Raw genomic sequence first — 21,187 nt, forward strand, 5'->3', positions numbered from 1 at the left:
ACAATTAACAAGACTGATACAATAAATACTGTGTTAAGACTCAAGAGTCAAACTCTCATGGTTGCGAAGAATGCTGTTTAGTGGCCAGCCTACAATCAGTCTTGTCAGTATCAAGGCCAAATTCATTTTTTCCGCAAGACTGCGATAATCAGTAACTGCCCCAAGAATGAACTTGGTCTGAGGCGATAATCTCTTTTAAATCTTAAGGACAAAAAGTAGACACATCCAAAATGTTTCCTGAAACATGGGAAAATAATCATGCCATAGATCTTGCACAGAAGATCTCAGTTCCAATATGAAAAATCTACATGGAAAACCTTTTCCACAGACTGCATTTTGAGGAAGCTTAGGCACGCTCGGCTGAAACAATACAATTGATTTTGGCCACCATAATACTGTTAATGCAGAATGAGAAATGGCACATTAGAACTGAATGGAAAATAAAGCCCCACAGTCTTTGATCAGCTCCAGGAATAAACTTTATAGACCCAAAAAAGTAGTCTCTAGACAAAAGGAAACAGCATGGGAAAGCCCATGCCAACTCTCTTGGAATTCTATTACTGCAAAGAATAATTATAAATAAGGAAAATAGAAATAAGAAAGATTACCTTTGACCAATAGTTGTTACCATCTGAAGGCTGTTCAGAGGCCTATGTGATCCAGTTCTCAGTGGACTAGTGTCCATATCACAAAACCCAACACCACAAATGGTACTAACTGGCAACCTTGTTGGCAGTCTCACCAGAGAGGCCAAGAATTGAATGAGCATGGAGACTGAATCCCCTCTCATCCCTAGAAGTGGTCCCTTCAGGTCAGGGTTGAGGCACATTGCTGGGGCAGTCTGGGGGAAGCTTGCACTCCCGCTGCCTGTGCTGTACCTGTTCTGTGGATAAAAAGAGGGCTTCAGTCTCCACGGCTGTCAATCCAGGTCCTTTCACACACAGGTGAACTAAATTCATACAAGACTTTGGTTTTCTCTTTGTTTGTTTTAAAGAGGGATTATCTTATCCAAAGAGCAATCCTTAAAACACAGCTAGACACTTCATAGAAAGATAGAGTCAAACATCACATCTTATTCATTGATAAAAAAACAAATGAAGTAACATTTGGCAGCTTCCCCCACATACCTTCTGTGTTGTTGTGTTTGTTGTCTGTGTGGAGGGCTTAGTGAAGGTTATTTTCACAGGCGACATGTGTGGTGGTAAGGAGTTGGCAATACTCTGCATTATATTACTCATCTTCGGGCTGCCACTTACAGGCACTGTGATAGTTTTAGTGACAGGAGTCACTGCCTTCGGGACTTCTTTCAGGAGAACAGGGGAGGAACTAGAAGAATTAGTTCGCCGTCTTTTGCGGGGCTTTTCATCATCATCTGAGCAGCTGACACCTGGAAAAGAAGTACTTTTCTAATTTATATTTTCCCCACCTGTGGCTCTCGATGCTTTCTAAAACACCTCAAATTTGCTGAGTCTTATACCCTTTTTCAAATAAGAGAAAAAGAAATAGAGGAAAAATTACATCTTGTGGTCACAACTATCCTATAATAGATCAGGAATGCTCTCAGTCCTTGATACAGACCACACTTATAAAGTCATTAAAAAGAAAAAGGAAAGAAAAATAAAATCAAGCTCTTGAGTCATTTGGCTACTTCACTGTTTAAGAGATTAGAAGAACATAAGAGCCAGTACAGGGGTTTCACTCTGTCTCCAGAAGTTTGATTAATGAAACCGCATACACAAGGGGATTAGGATATCATGCACATTTTGGTTTAAAACTCTGCAGTTCACTATTGTTTTGGTGGTGGTTTTGTTTACAGCAACTGAACTACTGAAGTTATCCTGCTGTGGTCTTCTTTGATTTCAACCTTTGTACCGACTTGCACTCCATGTTTACGATTACAGTACACTTCTTCCTTTCACCTCAACATAGCATAAGACCTATTTATTTCAAAACGTCCTTTAACTATGAAGGTCAAACCTCACTTCATCAGCTTCTGCCTTGTTTGTTACATTTTGTACAACAGACAAAATGTTGCCTAACATGCAATCACAAAAGCCAAGAGAAATCTGGCCTCCAAGGAGTTTGTTCTTCCCCCCAACCATCTACTGCACATGTATAAAACAAATCTGCTGCAATACATTCAGCTGAGCAACTGGTAACGCTATACCATGGTTCATTGGTCTTAAATCAGTATGAAGCTTTAAAAAGTAGGCAAGAGGCTCATAGAATGACATACATTACAGAAAGACATTCTCTAATTACCTTGAAAATTTCTTACAGCTATTACAGAGTGTTTATGGCTACCAAATCATACAAAGTTAAACAGCTAAAAAACAAAGACATGCAGAAAAGGTACTATTCATTTTCACATAAAAAGACTGAAGATCTTCCTCCTTATGCCTGTGCCTTACAGACAAAAAACTGGTTCTTTACAGGAGAAAAAAAAATCTGTAATGGTAAAATGCAGTCTTGCTGGCAACCAAGCAAACTTGGTTGGCAATAAATCTCTAATTAGGGTCAGGATCTAATTAGGGTCAGTCTCTAATTAGGATAACTAAATAATTTGGCATTGAAAAGTGAAGGCATAGGAATTTACATGGATGAGAAAGTGCTTAGTAGCCCAGCAAATGGTTTCTGAAAAATGGGACTCTCTCACTATTTTAACCAATTAGTTTGCAGGTACATTTCAGAGCTGTGCAAAAGGCTGACAGTTGTATCTGCATAAAGGCAGGAAAGGGAACTAAGAACAGAAGCAAAGGCTATATTGTAAGCTTGCTTTGAGTTCCAAAAACTAGTTTTGGCAGTTTGTAGCAATACGGATTAATTATGGATCTAAGAGTGATCAAAGAGATCAAAGTCCTCATCAACAATTCACTTTATGACCCTGAACGAGCCTACCGGTGATCCTCACCCATAAAGTAGAGAATTGGTTACATGTCTTAAAAATCTATTATGAACAGGCTCTAAGTATTGTCACTAAGTTACAACAGAGAGGTCACTAATCTAAATGAAAGTGTGCAGAAATTTCAAAATCTCGGGACCCATCAGAATCAAAAGTGCACATGCAGCTAGGATGTTAGGCTACCACTCTTATTTTGGTGGGTTACCACAAAATGCTGAAGATACAGAGAAAGCTGTTTCTAAGCAGTCCTCTTCCACAAAAAATAGAAGCAACAGCTTAACTTAACAGAGCAATATTTCATGTAAAACACATTTCATTTCATTTCCCATTTCCAGTGTTAGGATTCTGTGAGAACTATGTACTTTCATGTTAAAAACTGCACTAGTACCAAGTTTTCCACAAGCATTTAGCTGAAAGGTAATACTCAAAGCTTGAATATAACTCACACTTGACAAGCAAGGAAGCAGAGGCATGGAGAGGTTAATGGCTCAATCAGACTGTGACTTAGATGAGGTCATACAACAAACACATCAGTGGCAAAGTCACGATTATAACTCGGGCCTCCTGAGTTTGCTCTAACCCACATATAACTGGGTTTGTTTAAACTAACATGACTCAAATAACATATTCTGAAAAATGCATGATTCCTTAAAAAAATAGAACAAGATGAAGTGCATGAAGTGGGGGGAAAAAGAAAATCTAAGGATGGATGGAATAAAAATAAGAACTTTTCATCTCTCTATCATGCATCTAGATCAGTTTTATAATCACTACCCTCTAACAATTCAATAGAAGTCTACGCTAAATTTTTAAAAGGTTAAGATCATTCTCCCTTGAATCTTTAAAACTGAGTGATCAGTGCATTAAATCAGAACAATTGAAAATTTTAATTTAATGGGTTCCATGGGTTGATATAACCATTAAAGATGGTGGTTTGTAGGTAACTATGTTCAATATGATACTTCTCGCTAGCTATAAAAGTTTATACAAATGTACACATATAGTACAAAGATTAACATAATTTTAAAATGTAGCCATTAGCCAGAGCAAGCTAAAAAAATTGCAGAGAGCGCTTCTTACCAACTTCACTATTAATCTTTATTTGTATTTGGATTTTGGTAGGCACCAAAATGCAAATATGGACAGAAAGAAGCATTTTAAATTACCAGTTAAATAAAACTACCTTTGATGTGGTGGACATTCTTATGAAAACGTAAGTTCTGCATTTAGAAGTAGCTGATTTATTAGCCAAAGAACTGAAAAAAAAGAGTGTGTTTCTGGGAATTATACACTGCATTTCCAAGTTTAAATACCTAAAGATAGGCATCCGATGGGATTTTCATCAGTGTCTAGACATCCGAGCTTCACTACAATCCGCTTCCAAACATATCACAGAATGGCCAAACATGGTTAATGATATGATTTGCTTAAACACTTAGAAGACAGTATAGAAATTCCTCTAGTGTCTTAAGCTTGTATTACTTCAGTATAGTATACAAACAGACAAATTCTTAACTAATGCAAGGCTGGTTTAGATCAACAGGGAACCAGCACAAATATCTGAATCTCTCTCTCACTGAAATAAGGGCATATACTTGCCAAATTATTGCATTCTAGAAAAGTTTAGGTCACCTAACAAAGTGGGAAGGAGGGACCTTTTCCAACTCAAATGATAAGTGATTACCATGCATTATTTAAGCAGGAGAAGGAAGAGGGAAGTCCTCTGCAAAAGCAACAAGCAGGACCATCATGAAAACAACTTCCAAGCAAGCTGGGTTAGAATTCCACTGATGTATAACAATTCCTATATTATATTTTCATAATACTTTTCATTCTTGCTGTCTTTGCCATTAAGCCTCCCTATAGCATTTTACACTCAGTGGATTTATCCTGCATACAGTTTCTCTGAAAAAGGAAGTATATCCATTCTGTAGACTAAGCTAATGCATAAAGGCATTAAATGACTTGCCCAAGGTCACTCAGAGTATCTAACTCAGAGTTCATGCTTCAGCCACAAGACTGGCCTTTTCTTTCCCTTTTGTTAATCAGTTACTAGTATCACTTACTTTTGACGTAAACAGTACTTCCACTTGGCAAGACGACTACATTGGAGGCTGGACTGGCAGGTCTGGGGGACTTCACTGTTGCTACACTGCCACTTGGAACAGGGGTAGATGTTGGGGTTGAAGTGGTACTTGTGTAGGAATAGCAAACCACCACTGAAGAGGAGAAAACACACCTTCCATATAACTGAAGTGCAGAATCCCATTATTCTATCACTATTTTAACATTTGTAAAGGAAGCCAAAGACTTCTTGGGTCATTATCCACATCTTTGCCTCTGCAATCCTGTTTCTGTTAGGTCAAAACCCAGTTTGACCTAAGCATGACCGTGGAATTAACTACCTTCAAGGACAATGTAGAAGTCTATTTCCCCTTCTCCACTCCCCAGAAGTTTGTGTTGCCAATTCTAGATTTTTACTTATATTAATCATATGTTTTACATTACAGTTTCTTAATTTAATAATTTTATTTATTTATTTTTCTGTAAGGGACCTATAATGCTTGTCTAGATTTGTAACTGGGAGAAAATAGTGCCCCTCCTCAGTGGTAATTCAGCTAAAGAAAACAAAAGGTTTTTTATGTACTAAAACAATTATTATTTCTGTAATCAGCCTTTTTCAACAGCTGTTTATAAATAATAGTATGATGATCCAATATTCCTCATAAAACCAGAAAAGATAACCTATTTCTAGAAGTGTTACACATTCTCTAGCTGCATGAAACATAATTCAAGCCTATTAAGCCGAGTTACATGAAATGTGTAATAACATTACTTAAAAAGTGTGGGGAAGATAGGAAGCTGTTTTTCAACTTGTTAGCTTGACATATTTAATCTGAAGTAAAAAGAAAACAAAAATGAAAACCAACAAAAGTTTTCTTGAATATCACCAAAACTTAGAGGGACCCATACTCACATTGTTAAAATAAAACAATCTGAAACACTTTTTCACCACTTATAGAACTGTACAAAATGTTAGACCAACAATCTAAGGCTTTGTAGTTTGCAGAGCTTAAGAAGATAACCAGTGATCTTTTTCCCCAGGTGCTAGTGTGCCTACCGCTAACACAATGCTGTGAGATTTACGCTGCAGATGTTGCAAAAGCACCTTTAAAAAGGCAGAATTTTCATATTTCTATGAATACTGTGCAAGAAGAATCAGACTTAAAAAATATCTAACATTGCAGATCTTAGATAACACATTATAAAGTCACATTATCTTTATATTTCCATACTTTGTAGTAGATTGCTAATATGTCTCACCTTCTTTGTTTCCGGTTTCTGCAGGAACTGGAAGAGATGCATTGTGCTGAACAGCTGCATTGGCAACGGCATTAGCTGTAACAGTAAAAGCTGTTTGCGGAACAAGTCGTGGCATCAGTGGCACCAGTCGACGACCTTCTATAGACCATTCTGAAGAGCTATTTGGTCCAGACATACTAGACAGAAATGCACATTCTGTAAGTATTCTGTTGACTTTCCAAAATACTCAGTATTTCTTATTCAGTGCCTTTTTTCCAACAGTGAAAATCTACAAGGCTGTTTCTAAAGACATCCTACACCAATAATCTCCAATCTTCTTCATTTCATGAAAATCCCTCCTTTTTCCACCTGATGTAGAAATCCTCCCAAAGCAAATTTGAGTTGGTTTTTTTTTCTTTTAACATTATGTTTCAGAGAACCCTTAAAGGACCAGAGCTCTGTGGATGACAGGTTCAAAACCTCCATATCAGATTCTCTACTACTCATGTAGAGCTGGTACACTGTGGATGTCTGGATGACAAAAATAGCTAGATATCCAATAAATTTCATAAAACACTACCCAAACTAATCATGCTATAGAGAAAAAAAGAGAAAAAAAAAGGACAGATTTTACTGTAAATCTTGCTTTACCTCAGCAGAAAAGTAACAGAGCATAGATACGCCCTGTACTTCTTCCTCAACAGAAACCAGCCTGCTGCTCTGATTTTCTCTTAATCTTAGTACTTTATCTAGTACCCAGATAAACTAGAGTTCTACAGTAAAATGCTATTCTTATCTAGGTAGAGAAGTGTTTCTTTTTTATGACTGCTTTATACTACTGATTTGTCAAATAAACAAAACCAGAACTGCATATTATTTTTCAATGCTGTTATGTTCTTAAGCAAACCAAGCCATTTAATGTATTAACATATTCTAAGAAACAACTTCTCACTCCAAGTATTTCAAGCAAGTTGCAGCAAAAGCTCCAAATTTGTTCATAAAATGCAGAGGATCTGCTTTGCTGTTAAATCCAGATATGCTTCAGCATTCCTCATACATATTCATACAGTATAAGCAGAGCTTCATCATCTTAAGTGAAAAAATTTTTTTTAATCAAAAATAATTCTGATTTCCTAATAAGCTAGAAAATTATTTAAGTCAAACACTGTATTACCAACTACCACTTAGAAAGAATTAACAACAGGAAAAAATAAAGAGATGTAGCATTCTATAGTTGCACCTTATCTGGATTATATATCTCATCTGTTTGAAGTTCTGTAGCTCAGGACAAACAGTATGTTTGTTCTATAAAATGGAAAAACAGAACTAGCACTTAAAAAAGGAAAATAAAAATCAAGAAAAAAATCCTTATTTTGATAATTAAATCATTAAAGAATGAAAGTGAATGATGAAAAATAATGACGTGTAAAGAAGCCAATGTTTTCTGTTTCATAAACAGCATATTTCTAAATCTTTAAACCTGAACATTAAAACATTAAAATGTCAAATGTCACTTTGTGGCACAGAAACAGTATGATGATTTTGGCGAGTCTCAGTTCAGACTATTGCTAATTTAAGTGGCCTGTTACTTGTATGATTTCATTTTTATCTTCCCATAGCATTTATATTATAAGAGTCAAATTTAAAAATCACTAGTTATAATATACAAACAAAAATACAGACGCTTTTACAACCCAGTTGTGTAAAGTGATATTTCTTAATGGTAAGACTATTAAACATTGATCAGATATATGCAAGCACTTGTCTTCTCATGCCTCTCCACTCCACAAAATCATGTGGAGTTCAGGAGAGCAAACACAAGGAGAAACCATCCTAATTGATGCCAGCACAGCAGCTGCGTCAAGCAGTTCAAGCCGAGAACAGTGGACACTGATGTCATCAGATAGCTTTCTGCAGCTTTTCACTCTGAGCATTTTTTTTCCTGTGTTGATATACTGTTTTCCACTAATCTCTCCCATCTTTTCCCCTCCCTTTGTCTGTGTAGTTAACTCCCTCTTCATGTAACCACATCAAATGGATTTGAACAGAACTGAACTAAAAAAAAGAACAAACATGAAATTTGTACACAAGGTTGTTCATCCTGCTTATGTTTTCTCTCTTTTCTCTACCCTTCATTTCCTCTCATCTATTTTACTGTTCTTCATGACAAAGTCTGTATCTAAATTGTGTTTGTTCAGTTAACGGAATACCTTTAAGTCCAAAATGTGAACCTACTAAATAATTCTTTCCAGTACTCTGATGTAAAACTGATACTCCTACATTCATATACTGTTTGAACTACTATTCTTTAAACCACCATCAATCTTCAAAGTTCTATCATTCAGGTTAAAGAATAATGGATTTTCCAAAGGGTATCTTTGGAAATCACATAGAAAATGACCTATAACTTACTTGTGTGCAATAGTCGTTAGTCGTTCATCATTTACTGCTCTCCGAACTTCAGCACGATGTCGCTCCGTTGAAATACTATTAAAAAAAAAACCCCAAACGATACCAATATATTTTAGTCAGAGGAAGACAGGAACATTTATCTAAAACTTCTAGATAAAATGAAACTTATGAATAATCTACTCAGAAGACCAAAGGGAACAGGCATTTACATTTAAGAGATTGTCACTTAATTTTTGCTGTCACAGAAAGAACATATTATTGTTTGAAAACTATTATTCAAGAATAAAGGGAACATTATAGTTTGCAGGTTACCGCTGCAAAACAGCTAAAATCCAATCTTCTAATGAGAGCAATGACTTTAAAGCATGTGGTAGAAAAATTTGCATGGAATATGCAGCTTTCCTCATTATTATAGCTTGGACCCAAAGACGTTGAAATCTCACCTTAATGAAACTATAAGCTAGTTGCACAAGAGCTAGCTGTAATGTTTCCAAAACACAACATCTCAAAAAAACCCAAACCAGTAGATCTTCAACCACAGAAGCACAGTTGCTTTCTTTTTTCAAAACTCCAGCTGAACAGGAATCAAATCTCCACAAGATGGAGAATTAATTCTCTAATTTAAGATTTGCATTATGTTGACAATGACAAAAAAATGCATGCAATATCTTAGAAGGAAACAGTTCATTGAACGCACTGCACTTAAGAAATGTTATGATTACCTAAGCACTTTAGAGAGTTCTCCAAGAAGGTCCTTCTTCTCCTTCGTAAGGTCTCCCTGTGCACGTAAGGCACTGATGACACCTGCATATGCCTCCAGTTCTAAAGAATCGGAGCAAAGAGTATTTTTATTTGATGCTCACAGCAAAGGAAAAATGTTATTTTCAATACTACTGACAGCATTCTATTAATTTCCAAAATTGTGAAAAGGAACATGTCTTTCAATTATTTAGTGCTTTTCAAAAGAGTCTGACGATTTCGAATTCTCAGTCAATTACTCTTCAACATGCAGCTTGTCTATGAAATAGAATTGTGTCATCACAAAGGATCCTCTAGAAAGGAGTTTATAAACCCAGCAGAATTCTTCCAGCTCTCTCTAAACTGACAGGTCAGCCAGAAAGCTGGAAGAAACAGTCCTCAAATTTGTACAGTAGCTTAGAATTCTCTAGAAGCAGGAGAAGAAAATCTTAAACATATACCATTATTAGAAATTTCCATGGGAAAGCTTGACTTGAGAAAGAAATACTCGATCAGAAGAGCAACTCATTTTTTCCTAATGCTGCTCCTTAATTAGGATGTAGAATATCAGCTCTAGTGTGTTAAATATAATTATCTTTTATGCCCATTTACTTGATATGTACAACTGCTTCAAACAGAAAAATGTAACACAGAGACTTGAACCTGCCCAACACATCAAAAAATACAATCCAGCTATTCTTAAACGTACAGAGCCATCAGAGATTAACACACAAATATATAACTCCAAGTTATGACAAAATTATAATGCCATGGGACTTATATAAACGCTATTCTATTAGTGTTTTAAAAAAATAAAATAGCTAAAGACTACTGACATTTCTGAATTCTGTCCTACTAAGCAGGGTGATAAATACACCTAATACAAATAATTTTGAAGACTGACAGTTTGCCAAAGAATGACTTGCTGTTCTATGCTCAGCGGTGTTTAAAAAAAGTATTATTAAAAGCCATGCTTCAACACCAGCAATACAAATTCCTTTGATACTTATGTAGGTGTCTTCCATTCAGCATCCCATTTCTGCGACCAAACAAACCAGCCCCACAACAGGACCCAGTTAACCAAAAATAAGAATAAGAAGAGGCCAGCCCAAACCTAACAAGAGCCCAAGAATCTGCCTGAAATTAGCTGCGAAATAGAGAAGACTGATGCTATTCTGGAAGGCATTCAGAGTAAGATTCCAAAGAGCTAATTTACAAATCAAATCAACGAATCCTGCCTGAAAAGACATCCTGCTCTCCTGTCCTGATTAAGCAGACAAAATACAAAGCAGAGTCACTTTGGTTAACTATACAGTCTGCACAGGGATGCTGAGTGACCTACAGAAGCATTTACAGCTTTGGTTACAAAACATTTGCTAATTAATGCAATAGTTATTACTAATATCGACATTCATTTAGACAACCATGCTGCAATATTTAAGATACTGAATTTTTTTCCTCTCTTAACAACATAAAGTAATTCCAGATACAACCATGTAATTATTTAGCAAGGATAGATTTTTTTTTTCATTTTAAATACAGATCCTCTACACTAAGGCTTTAAAATGCTGGCTTTTTAGAAGTTGGTAACGATTACAGAACAGTTATAACTAGTTCAGTCAGCCTTATGTCAGTATAGGAAACACTACCTGGTGTCCTCTGTTCAACGTTAAACAGCCAAAAAAGCTTCAAAAATCAGGTTTGTCAAATAAAGACCATTATTTCAAATGTAAGGCTGCCACAGTCATCCCCTTATTCAGTTATAAACCCCAAACACTGCAGAATAACACTAACTATTGCACATCTCAGGGTATATTACAGCCTCACTTGCACCACTGCTTTCATTTGTTGCGGAGTGCCCTGATATTGCAGAACTGTCAACCAAATAAGATAGTGGATTGAGAGCTGGAAAAGCAGGACCCTATATCCAGCTCTACCGATCTGTTTTATGACTGTTTGCTCTGCCTGTGCTCCCCTCCCCTCCAGTCTTCTGGTTTGTCTATTTAAACGGCGAGCTTCTCTACCCTAGAAGACAGGGCTGCTACAGCTCCGATCCTCTGTTACACGGGCAGGGCCCCCTTGTGGGGACACAGCTCATGCCAGCAAAGAAAGATTTTTTTTCCTGTCAGCCTAGGTTATGTCATTGAAGGAGGTGTAGCTGCAGTTCTGTTTGGCTCAGCTGCACCAGCAGGGCTCTGCCAGCACATCACCGTCAGCTGGGGTGGAAGTTTTTTTTCCACGCTCCCAGCCAACAGAGCTACGTTAACAAAATTTAGTAGCGCAGATCCGGTCCAGATTTTTTGGCATCACACACACGCTCCTTCTCCGAGTTTTCATACTTCTTGAGTCTCACTTAAGACCTACAGCTGTCACTTTAAAGGACGTACAGCTTAGTTCTAACAGAGCATGCAAAAATCAGACTATCTGCTTCAAAATAATGCAAATTCCAGATTCCCAACAAGTGAAATAAAAAGGGTGAAGTGAGAAAAAATAAATTCTCATCTCTCAGAAAATAAAGTGGATTGCTTTATAACATATGAGAACCTTGGCTGTGTCAAGCAGCACAGCATACATTCTTAACATTCAAGTAATGTCAGACTGAGAAAAGCTAAGTGACTTCATTGTCACAAAAGTCAGTGGCAGTCTCAACTTATTTTTTGACATCATCTGCTAGATTACGCTCCTCAGCAGAAAGTCCAAAAATAAATGTTTTTTTCATTCCAGTGCAAAGCATCATTTAACTGGCAAAAAACCTTAACTAAAGAGCTTGATATTTTGTATATAAGGATGTGAAAACCACTGTGTTAGACCAGATTAATGGTCTGTCTAGCAAAGGATTCTGCCTCCAGTAGTAGCCAAAAGGGGGTACATAAGAACAGAGCAAATATTTTTATTAGTTTCCAACACGAGAAGTGTGTCTTCTTGTACACACATATTTATACAAATAGAGCATCAAAAATCTTCCAATAGAGATACATTTTCTTTCAGGCAAGGGACTCAGATATTGAACTACATTTCAAACAATGCAACAAGCTCCTGTTATCATGACAGTTAAGTGAGATCATTGTTTTCACATTTCCCTGACAGTCTGCGTAACTGAAGACTGCAGACACACTATCTTACAATTTTCTTCTTAAGTTTCATGTCTTTAGGACAGTACTACTCCAAGTCAATCCCACAGAGTCGATTAAACATTGGCTACATGATTTGGTACAGAAGAGGCGTCTAACACAGAATTAACAAACAAAGGAAGAATCTCCTCTCAAACAGGTAGTACCCCGTTGTGTGCAGCCACAAAAAGAAGAGCACTGCAACACAGTAACATCAAGGCAGAGATGGACAAGGACATCCACCAGCGATTCTATCAAACCAAAACAATTCTGTTCTATTCATTTTGCTCAGGCAGAGCATCTGCCAAACATCATTTTAAGCCCAGGCTGTCAAACCAATGACACATGCAAAATGCAGGAAATGACTTGTAAGTTGCCTGTGGACATATTAAAGTATTTCTTGGAAGCAGCAGGAAGGCAAATCTTAAAAGGGCAAACATCCAGACCCACAAATTGTATCTTACTGTACCCAGTTTGCGAAGGATCCTCTTGCATTCATCCCTACTGAGATCCAGAAGCGTCGGCCACACGACAGGCATCTTCCCCCTGCGTTTGCGCTCCCACAGAGCTCACCCTCGCTGAAAAGGAATATAAACCCAGTAAGTGCCAGTCCATCATTTATCAATTTCCCAAGCCGATCAATGCAAACTCTCCCCAGCCTGCTCACAACTCCACCAACACATTCACTTCCACCCCGGCTTCAACCTTTATAATGGCATGCTTTACCATGCAGGAATTCAGCAGCTTCCCAAGGCCACAGGCTCCCCATGCTGTTTTCCTCAGATCCATCGCCCAAGCCTTTCTGCTGAGAGTTTCCTATCTCCTTCTCAAGCCTTTTCTCATGCTGAAACGCTCTCCGAATTGATGTTCGAGTCTCCTCCCTCTCTATGCACAGAGCACCTATTATAAGAACTCTTCCAGCTAACCGCACGCCCCCCTTCCCCCCGGGGAATGCATTTAGCACCAGCCTATTATACGACAGAATGGCAAAAACATCGTGAAAAAAAATCGCTTCCCGACGTACCAAGCCCTTCCCCCCTCTCAGAAAATCCCGAAGAGGGGAGCGCTCCCCCCGCCCGATGGCGAGATTTCAGGGGTGGCGGGCGAGGAGGGCGCATCTCCCCCCACCGCGACGGCGATGGGCGAGAGGAGTCGGAGAGGAGCGGGGCGAGCTCCCGGGCAGGGAGCGGCACCGCGGGGGGGGGGGGAAATGGCACCGGGAACAAAAGCCCCGGCCCCGTCGCACCTTCCAGCGCGGGGCTGGAGGCAGCGGGACCCGCCACAAGGCCGCCCGCCCGCCCAGGGCCTCTCTCAGGCCCTCAGCGCCGGGGGGGGGGGGGGGGGAAGGGGGGGGAAAGACCGGCGGGACCGGGCGGCGCTGAGCCCCCCCTCCCGGAGTGGGGGGCGGGGGGGGGTAGGCGGCGGGAGCCGCCGGGCTGAGGGGCAGCGGCCTACTGCCGGACCCGCGCCCCGGGCCCGTGAAGGCGACGGCGGGTCGCCGCCGTCCCAGCAAGGGGAGCTGCCCCTCTCCCCGCGGAGGAGCGCCCGGCAAGGCGGGGAGCAGGGAGAGAGGGAGAGGGGGGCGCGGGCGGGCGGGCGGCGCTGCCGGAGAGCGGGACCCACCTGCCCGGCCGTGCCCGGCACATCGAAAGGCTCCGCGGCGGCAGGGCCCCTCCTCCCCCCCAGTGCCGCTCTCGGGTTTGTTTAGTGGCGGCGGCGGCGGCGGTAGCGCTTCCCCGGGCCAAGATGGCGGCGGGCAGCACTGCGCATGCGCAGCCGCCGCGGCGCACGCCGGGAGCTGTAGTTCTCCCCTCCCTTGCGCGCCCTGAGGCAGCGGCGAGGGACGAGGAGGCCGGTGAGGAGATGGACGAAGTGGTGCCAAGATGGTGAGGGGGTGTCGCGCGCATGCGCGCCGACGCGGGGTGCACCTGGGACCTGTAGTCCTCTAGGCGTTTGTCGACGCGGTGGGAAGCGTAGCCGGCCTCCCGCCATGGCCCGGCCGCCGGTACGGGGAGCGAGAGGGGACAAAAATCATGCGGGCGTTCTCCTCCTGGGCGGGGTCGTGCATCGTACAGCGCCGTGCACACTCGGGCACAACGCGGGGTCCGCCTGGTGCACGGGGCCCTGCTGGGAGAGCAGCGGCCCCCAAACAGGAAAGTGACGTTTGCAACCCGGGTGGCAGCATAGCCATCCTGTGGTTTGTCAGATGGCGCATTTTCCATGGAAACTCTTTGCTTCCTTCCTCTTTCTCTATTAATAGGGCACGCGCTGTTGCAGAGGAAAACTCCGAATAAAAAGCGGAGGCAGAATTTGCCTCCTGAAGATTTTGCAGGCCGGGCGCACGCTTGGGCTGGGCCACTTCGGCTGCACCACTCTCCTTCGCCCTAAAAACACGAGCGCCAGGCGTGCGATGGAAGGATAACCTGGCAGGCGGGGGGGTTGGCACCAGGTCGGAGGGACGAGCCGCCCTTGCCGCCCCACTGCTGGGATTTCGGGGCGGACTGGGGAGCGCCGGGGCTGGGAGCGAGGTCTCACCCATCGCTTCGGCACTGCCGCGGGGCGGCCACGGCCCTCCCACTTGTCACGTTTTCTTCCGCTTCAGACCTTAGCTGTTGACCGCTGTTTTCTGAGAGGAAATCCGTCGAGATCCACACGTGGCCTGACCTTATTTGGCCGTTTCTGGCTTTCTAACGTAAAATTGCCATTGGTTATGTGTTGCGCTGTGGCAGACGCTAGCCACCACTCTTCCGCGCAAGCAGTAATTAAATCCACACCCTAAAACCGTGCTCGTGACCACCTCGTTTTTCACTCCCTGTGGTAATTTGTTGGTACCTAGCGCAAGCACGTCATCCTGAAAGCCGTGAGCACTGACTGCAGAGTCCTGGGCCCAGCAGTTATTTTCTGTGTAACACTGATTATAACTTTTGCTGCGGTTTGCAGAGAAAAGCAGTATATTGCATCTTTTAAAATGTCCTTGTACCTGATTGGAAAATGAAAAAGAAAAAAAAATCTGTGGGATGAAGCCGTAGCCTAAAAAAATGTGTCTGTTGCTGCAGTTTGCAGCAAAAAAGTAAATATATATATATATGTATTTTTAAAAAAATCATATATATGTGTAACTTTCTGCAAAGTGGTTGCTGGAAGGCGGTGCAAGTAAAATCATATGTGAGCCCCTTCAGGATGATCTTCTGACACCAGCTCTTCCTCGCTCAGGGCTTCACTTTTGCCCCGTGCACTTGTTTTCCGTGCTTAATCTTACCTGCTTCTCTGCGATTTTGCTAAGCGAGCCGTCAAATGCAGGGGCTCTCTGTGAAGGGATGGTCGGACAGAGAGGAAGGAAGGGCCCCCCCTCCGCTCTGCTTTCGGTTTTTGGCGTGCAGACGCCGCAAGCTGCGAGAGCTGAGGGAAACCGGCAGTTTCAGGGACACACCTGTAAGAAGCACGTCTGGGCTCTGATTCCTTTGCAGAAGTCGAGTTGGTCGAGCTGCGTGTAACCAGCAGCAGATCTTTTACCAAAAAGTCACCAAAAAAAAAAAAAAAGTAGAATCTTTCTTTTTGTGCAATTTGAAAGAGTAAATCTGCAGAAGCGTTTGCTGCAAATCAGAAGAAACTCCCTTTGCTCCTGGCTAGGCATTTTGCTAGGGAAGCGTGTAACACACGCAGCGAGCAAGGTGCTGGTTTGCTCTAGAGTGGGCTCATTGCCGTGCTCCTCGGCGCTTCGAGAAAAGGTTCTTGGTGCGAATGGCCAGAAGGTAAACGCTGGTTACGGCATCTTCTAGAGTTCTCAGGGAAAAAAGAAAAAAAAGTAAATCTCATTAGAAATGAAAAATCTCCAGGTTGAGCTGTATTCCGGCTTGCGCCTGCCTTCTGCAACAACAAAATAAGAAAACCTTATTTTGCTTTAAGAATGCCGGAGACAGCTGGAAGTTTTCAGAGGTGAAGACAAAGCAGATAGTGTGCTTTGAATTGTAACACCTATTTCCAGATCTGCAAGCACTATTATTTCCGCCTAAATATAGCCAAAAAAAAAAAAAATTCTTCCCTGCAGATGTGATCAATGGTGAACATTTTCTCACTTGCCGTTTTCCATTGTTCTCTACAGTAGTATAAATTTCAAGTACTTGAGAACAATTATGCTGAAGAGTACAGTAGAGCTAGTACAATTTTCTCAATTTTAAGTATCTTCTTAAACAAGAACCAGCTGAAGGCAACTAGCATTGTGTCTGTGTAATAATACCTGACAAAAGCAAAGGTCCTAAGCTCTGCACAAAACTAAGGTGGATGCTGTAACATTACTGCCACAGAAGAAGGTGTAGATCATAGCCAAATGTTTTCTTGCAGTTTGTATATTGAAAACAGTGCGCTCCTCTCTCGCACACATTCTCAAGTGAAATCTCTGTTTTCTGGCAATAGCTGAGCTCATGCTGTTACCTGTCCTCCGAGAGATCGCTAGTATGTGCCCTCAGCCCTCCTCAGCATCTATATTCATTAAATTCATTTAATGAGATCAGTTTGGCTTTTCTTTTTTTTTAGATCTTTATTTCTCTTCTGAATGTGGATGAAACTCACCAACAGGATCAACAGTTACTAGGGGCAAAGTAGACACTTACTAACATTCACATGTATACATATGTATGTACTCAAAAAAATCATATAAGCTTCATTTCCTTAGGCACACAGAATAAAACAGATTTAAAAAATGAGCTGGTTCTGTACGAACTGTCTGAAGCTGCAACTGCAATGTTTCTGCAGGTGGCGTATGATGATTTCCAAGAATACTTCTTCTTTTTATTAAGAATGAAGACCCAGACTTAAAAGTACGGAGGAGAGATCCAGAAAGTCTGTAAGCCAAATTCTGGTTGTAATTACAGCAGCACGGTTGCCATTTACTTCAGGTTAATTTATCTAACTGCGATCAATTCTCCATCTTCTGTAACAATGGGGGAGCTGAGATATAGTGGACAAAGGAAAGAAAAACCTAAATAATGAGTCCTGAGGAGCATACGTAGTCATCTGAACCAGTCAAAATTTGGCAAGGTCAGAGCTCTGCAGTGGCTAATTGACTTGGACGGAGCCATCTAGGTTGTCTCTGTGCAGTAGAGATGATTTCTAGCAGATGCACCTGAGCTGCCTCTGAGCTGAGCAGGCTCTGCTGAGGCAGGTCTTCTTGAGTCAAGTCCTGGATCACACAAAAATCAGTCATCTGCTTCTAGGCCCAAACTTGTCCCAGGAGCAGCACAGATCTTCATTAGATCTTCATTAAGAAGGTTATCTGGTCCCAAAACGACTGCACGGCGCTAACTTGGATCTTTTGCCCTACTCCAGAGAAGCCACCGAAATAAGGCTGAGACTTGACTGCATTTCTTTCTGTCTGCTGAACAAAAGTATAGGGAGTGTGCCAATATACTAAGAAATGAAAATGAAATATGGTTTAGACTTACTTCATTAATATGGAAAACATGGCCAAATGATTACTGCAGCTTAAATTTTCTAGGTAAATTCAAATAAATGAAACTGATTCATTGTGGGTAAAGGAAGAAAATGCAGAATGTGAAACTGCCATCATTTTTTTCCTATTCTTGCTTTCCAGATGTTAACCGCTTTCTGTGTTCTCATCACCTACATCCTCAGTTTCCAACCAGTCTTCAGTTAAAGAGGACCAAGATTATACAGCACTTTCTGACTTTTAAGAAAGCAAAACAACAGAGAAACTTGTCAATAGCAACACCACACTGAATGGAATGACAGTACGGGATGTAAGACTCAAATTCATAGGAATTCTCATCCACCAAAACAAATCTGTTTGTGAACGGAGGCCCATTCAACAATGAAAATGCCCACAAAGTCAAAAGAGTTCATGATCATTTTATTTTGCACTGGAGGAAACCTAGGATCTCACACAATTCAAACTTCTACAAGCAGTAAATCATAACATTTTATAACTTGGTCATATTTGACTGGGTACCTTAGCTTTAAATGCATTAACAGCTGCTTGTGATTATCTTTCCTATTGCAGTCAGCAGAAAATTGGAACTCCTTAGGACCTGCTGTAGTCTTGATTTGATGGTGACCTGCTGATCAACCCTGCGCAAGTTGTTTCACCCTTCTTGTGCCTCCCTTTCCCACTTTTATGAAGCACTAAAGAAAACTATGAAAAACTAATGATAGTGATACAGGACAGCTATGTATTTATTATTAACTGTAAGAGCATACTGGTGGTCTTGTTCAGAATTCAGTCAACTATATGCATTTAATCAAAATTTGTTTCTCAGTAAGAGAAAGAAATGTGCTGAGCATCAAACACCCCCTCAACTTGCAGAATATGATTCTCATCAAGGCTAATTAATTACACTTAAACTTTCTGAGAGCTTACGGAATATAACTATGTCTAACTACACTTGCCTCTACCATGTCACGTAACGGTAGGAAGACAATGAACCGTAGTTTTGAAGAATAAGCAGTGAGATGGCATAGTTCAAGGGAAAAATGGTGCTTTTTGCTCTGAGGATGTGATTTGTGTGCAGCCTAGGTCAAAAGTGGCAGAGCTGAACTTCTCAGCTCTTTGGGGGCTCATACGAAATCAGCCGAGCAGCCTCATTGCAGTTCCGACTGGATTATTAACCACATCTCAACTCACACCGCTACAAGCTCCCTTCTCATTGTAGCACACTGCTAATTGATCCTGTACAACCCAAGCTAAGACCCTGATTAATACAGACTCTGAAATACCCTCTTTCTTCAGAGCAGTCTATTGAGGGTAGAAAGGAGACACAGCAGCTTGGTACTACACAAGAAACATGCACACCTCCTGCAGCTGCTTTTTTTCCTACCATGAGCAGTGAATTTCAACTTCCAAGAGTCATGCTGGTAATTTCACAAGTAAAATTGGAAAAACAAGAAAAAAATATTATCAGTATGCTAGAACTGAGAAAAGAAGAGAGGCAAGAAACCCACTACACTTTTATACTAAGGTGACTGCAACCTTGTAGATAATTTAAACTTTTCAGGAATTTAAATCTTTGGTGTTTTGCCTAACAGTAGGTATTGATACGGCACTTCTATATTGTTATTAAAGCAGAAAAGATGTGGTCATTGCTGTTAATAATGTATGCTTTTTTTGAGTAGGGTTTCAGTGTGCAGCTACATGCAAGCAGACATTCCAGAACTCCAGCATATAAATCAGCATAGATTCTAACACAAATTACATCGTTTCTTGGTCATTTTTTTGTTTTTGAGTTAAATGGCTTAACCAATGGAGTTTCCACTTCTCTTAAGAGATTATTCAGTGGCTGATACATTTTCCTGACATGAGAATCTTTATTTTAATTTCATTCTATTACTCTTAGACCACTCCTAAACCCTGTCTTCCTTCTCAAGCTCTTTCCCATCAGATTTTTCTCCTAGCTAAGATAAGGACACAAGCCTCAGCAACATTTGGGCATGGGCAGGTTGCCAGAGTAGCCTTTTCTACACAGCCTTGTCAGATACTGGGATTGTCACTGTAGGCCCACCACTATTTGTATTTAAATCCATAACCATATTTCAACTAAACTTCACTGAACATAGCTTTGGGTTGCCAGTTAACAGAAGAGCTTTTTTCTCCTTTTATAAGTAATACATATTACATTCAAAATACATATTTTATAAATCATAAGTCTAAGAACTGCAGCGCTGAAAGTACCTACATTCAGCAATGCTCAAATACATCAAAATGCCACAATGCATTGAGTTCAGCATCTATTTAAATGCTCTGCAACACTGAGGCAAAAACTTGATTATATAACCTCAGATGATGAAAAAATAGTGTGTCATGCTGCTGCCTGTGAAAGGATGAGTTAAAGCCATACCCTCTGCCATTTAGGGAGACAGCAGTATACCTCCATGCTCTTTGTAGGATTACAATATTGCTGAGAATGTATAAACTTGCTGAGAAGAAAGCATGGGCATTTTAAAATAGAAAGTATGGGAATAAGGCAAACGATCCAAGTAATAGCTACACTGCTGTAACTCATGTCCTAATCTATGTCCACATATATGTATTACAAACCACCAGTAGTGGTCTAGCGTACTTTTGGATTTGAGGGAAGATGCCCCAGTTTAGCATTTAGCAGAGTTCAGCCACTCGAGGAACCGGTCTGCATTGTATTTTTGGTGAGCTTGCATGTGTCCTCTCAAGTTGCACTTTTAACCCATCAATATACTAGCTATTGCTTCAAAGTTCAAGTCAACTCATCAGTGGATGACTTGCTCCCAACTTTGACTGAAATACTTTACAAGGCTAGATGTGCTAGAAACACGTATCTCAGAGAAGCAGGCAAATACCTCACCTGGATGTATTCTATCTTTCTACAGAGTCTGGGCCACAGGGCAGCTCCACAGACAACAGCATAAATACAGCCAAAGATCATGATCCCTAATGGCCAATGAAACCAGGCATTTCCTTATCTGGACAATCATTATTTTTCCTAAGAATACAATCATTAATAAAAGATTAGTAAATAAGGATGACTTGTATTCTCTCAAATTAAGTCTTGCATGGAGATATAAATGAAAACAGCATTCCCCAATGGGGAAATATACTATTGTATATGTATTAAATACACATCTGACCATGACTGATTCGTTAGTATGTATTTATGTTTTAAAAAGGACTTTGTCTCTAAACACTTATACCAATATATTGCACAATCAAGGCAGTTTTTTGAGGAAATGAGGATGGTAA

General features: G+C 40.7%; 1 protein-coding gene and 1 long non-coding RNA gene across 12 annotated transcripts in view; one reads left to right on the top strand and one right to left on the bottom strand.

The window, feature by feature from the left end:
• EMSY (EMSY transcriptional repressor, BRCA2 interacting) overlaps positions 1-14,255 on the bottom strand; it is a 40,544-nt gene extending 26,289 nt beyond the window's left edge. For 5 of the 11 annotated variants that reach the window (XM_026097920.2, XM_026097917.2, XM_026097914.2 and 2 more), the window contains exons 1-7: positions 14,089-14,255; positions 12,935-13,043; positions 9,340-9,439; positions 8,618-8,692; positions 6,227-6,402; positions 4,969-5,121; positions 1,128-1,387 (exon numbers count right to left, since the gene is read on the bottom strand). In XM_026097920.2, the coding sequence (XP_025953705.1) occupies positions 1,128-1,387; positions 4,969-5,121; positions 6,227-6,402; positions 8,618-8,692; positions 9,340-9,439; positions 12,935-13,004 (834 nt within the window). In that variant the 5' untranslated portion in view covers positions 13,005-13,043; positions 14,089-14,255. Of the gene's footprint in view, positions 1-1,127; positions 1,388-4,968; positions 5,122-6,226; positions 6,403-8,617; positions 8,693-9,339; positions 9,440-12,934; positions 13,044-13,191; positions 13,351-14,088 lie in introns of all 11 variants that reach the window. The other 6 variants (XM_026097923.2, XM_064505216.1, XM_026097919.2 and 3 more) reach the window with 3 other exon arrangements.
• Positions 14,256-14,392: 137 nt separating this feature from the next.
• Positions 14,393-15,251, top strand: LOC135327186 (uncharacterized). Its single transcript, XR_010387339.1, has 2 exons — positions 14,393-14,470; positions 14,726-15,251. It is a non-coding gene; the product is annotated as an uncharacterized LOC135327186 (long non-coding RNA).
• The last annotated feature ends 5,936 nt before the right edge of the window (positions 15,252-21,187 follow it).

This window comes from Dromaius novaehollandiae, chromosome 1 (genome assembly GCF_036370855.1).
Source record: "Dromaius novaehollandiae isolate bDroNov1 chromosome 1, bDroNov1.hap1, whole genome shotgun sequence".
In the NCBI taxonomy this organism is placed as follows: domain Eukaryota; kingdom Metazoa; phylum Chordata; class Aves; order Casuariiformes; family Dromaiidae; genus Dromaius; species Dromaius novaehollandiae.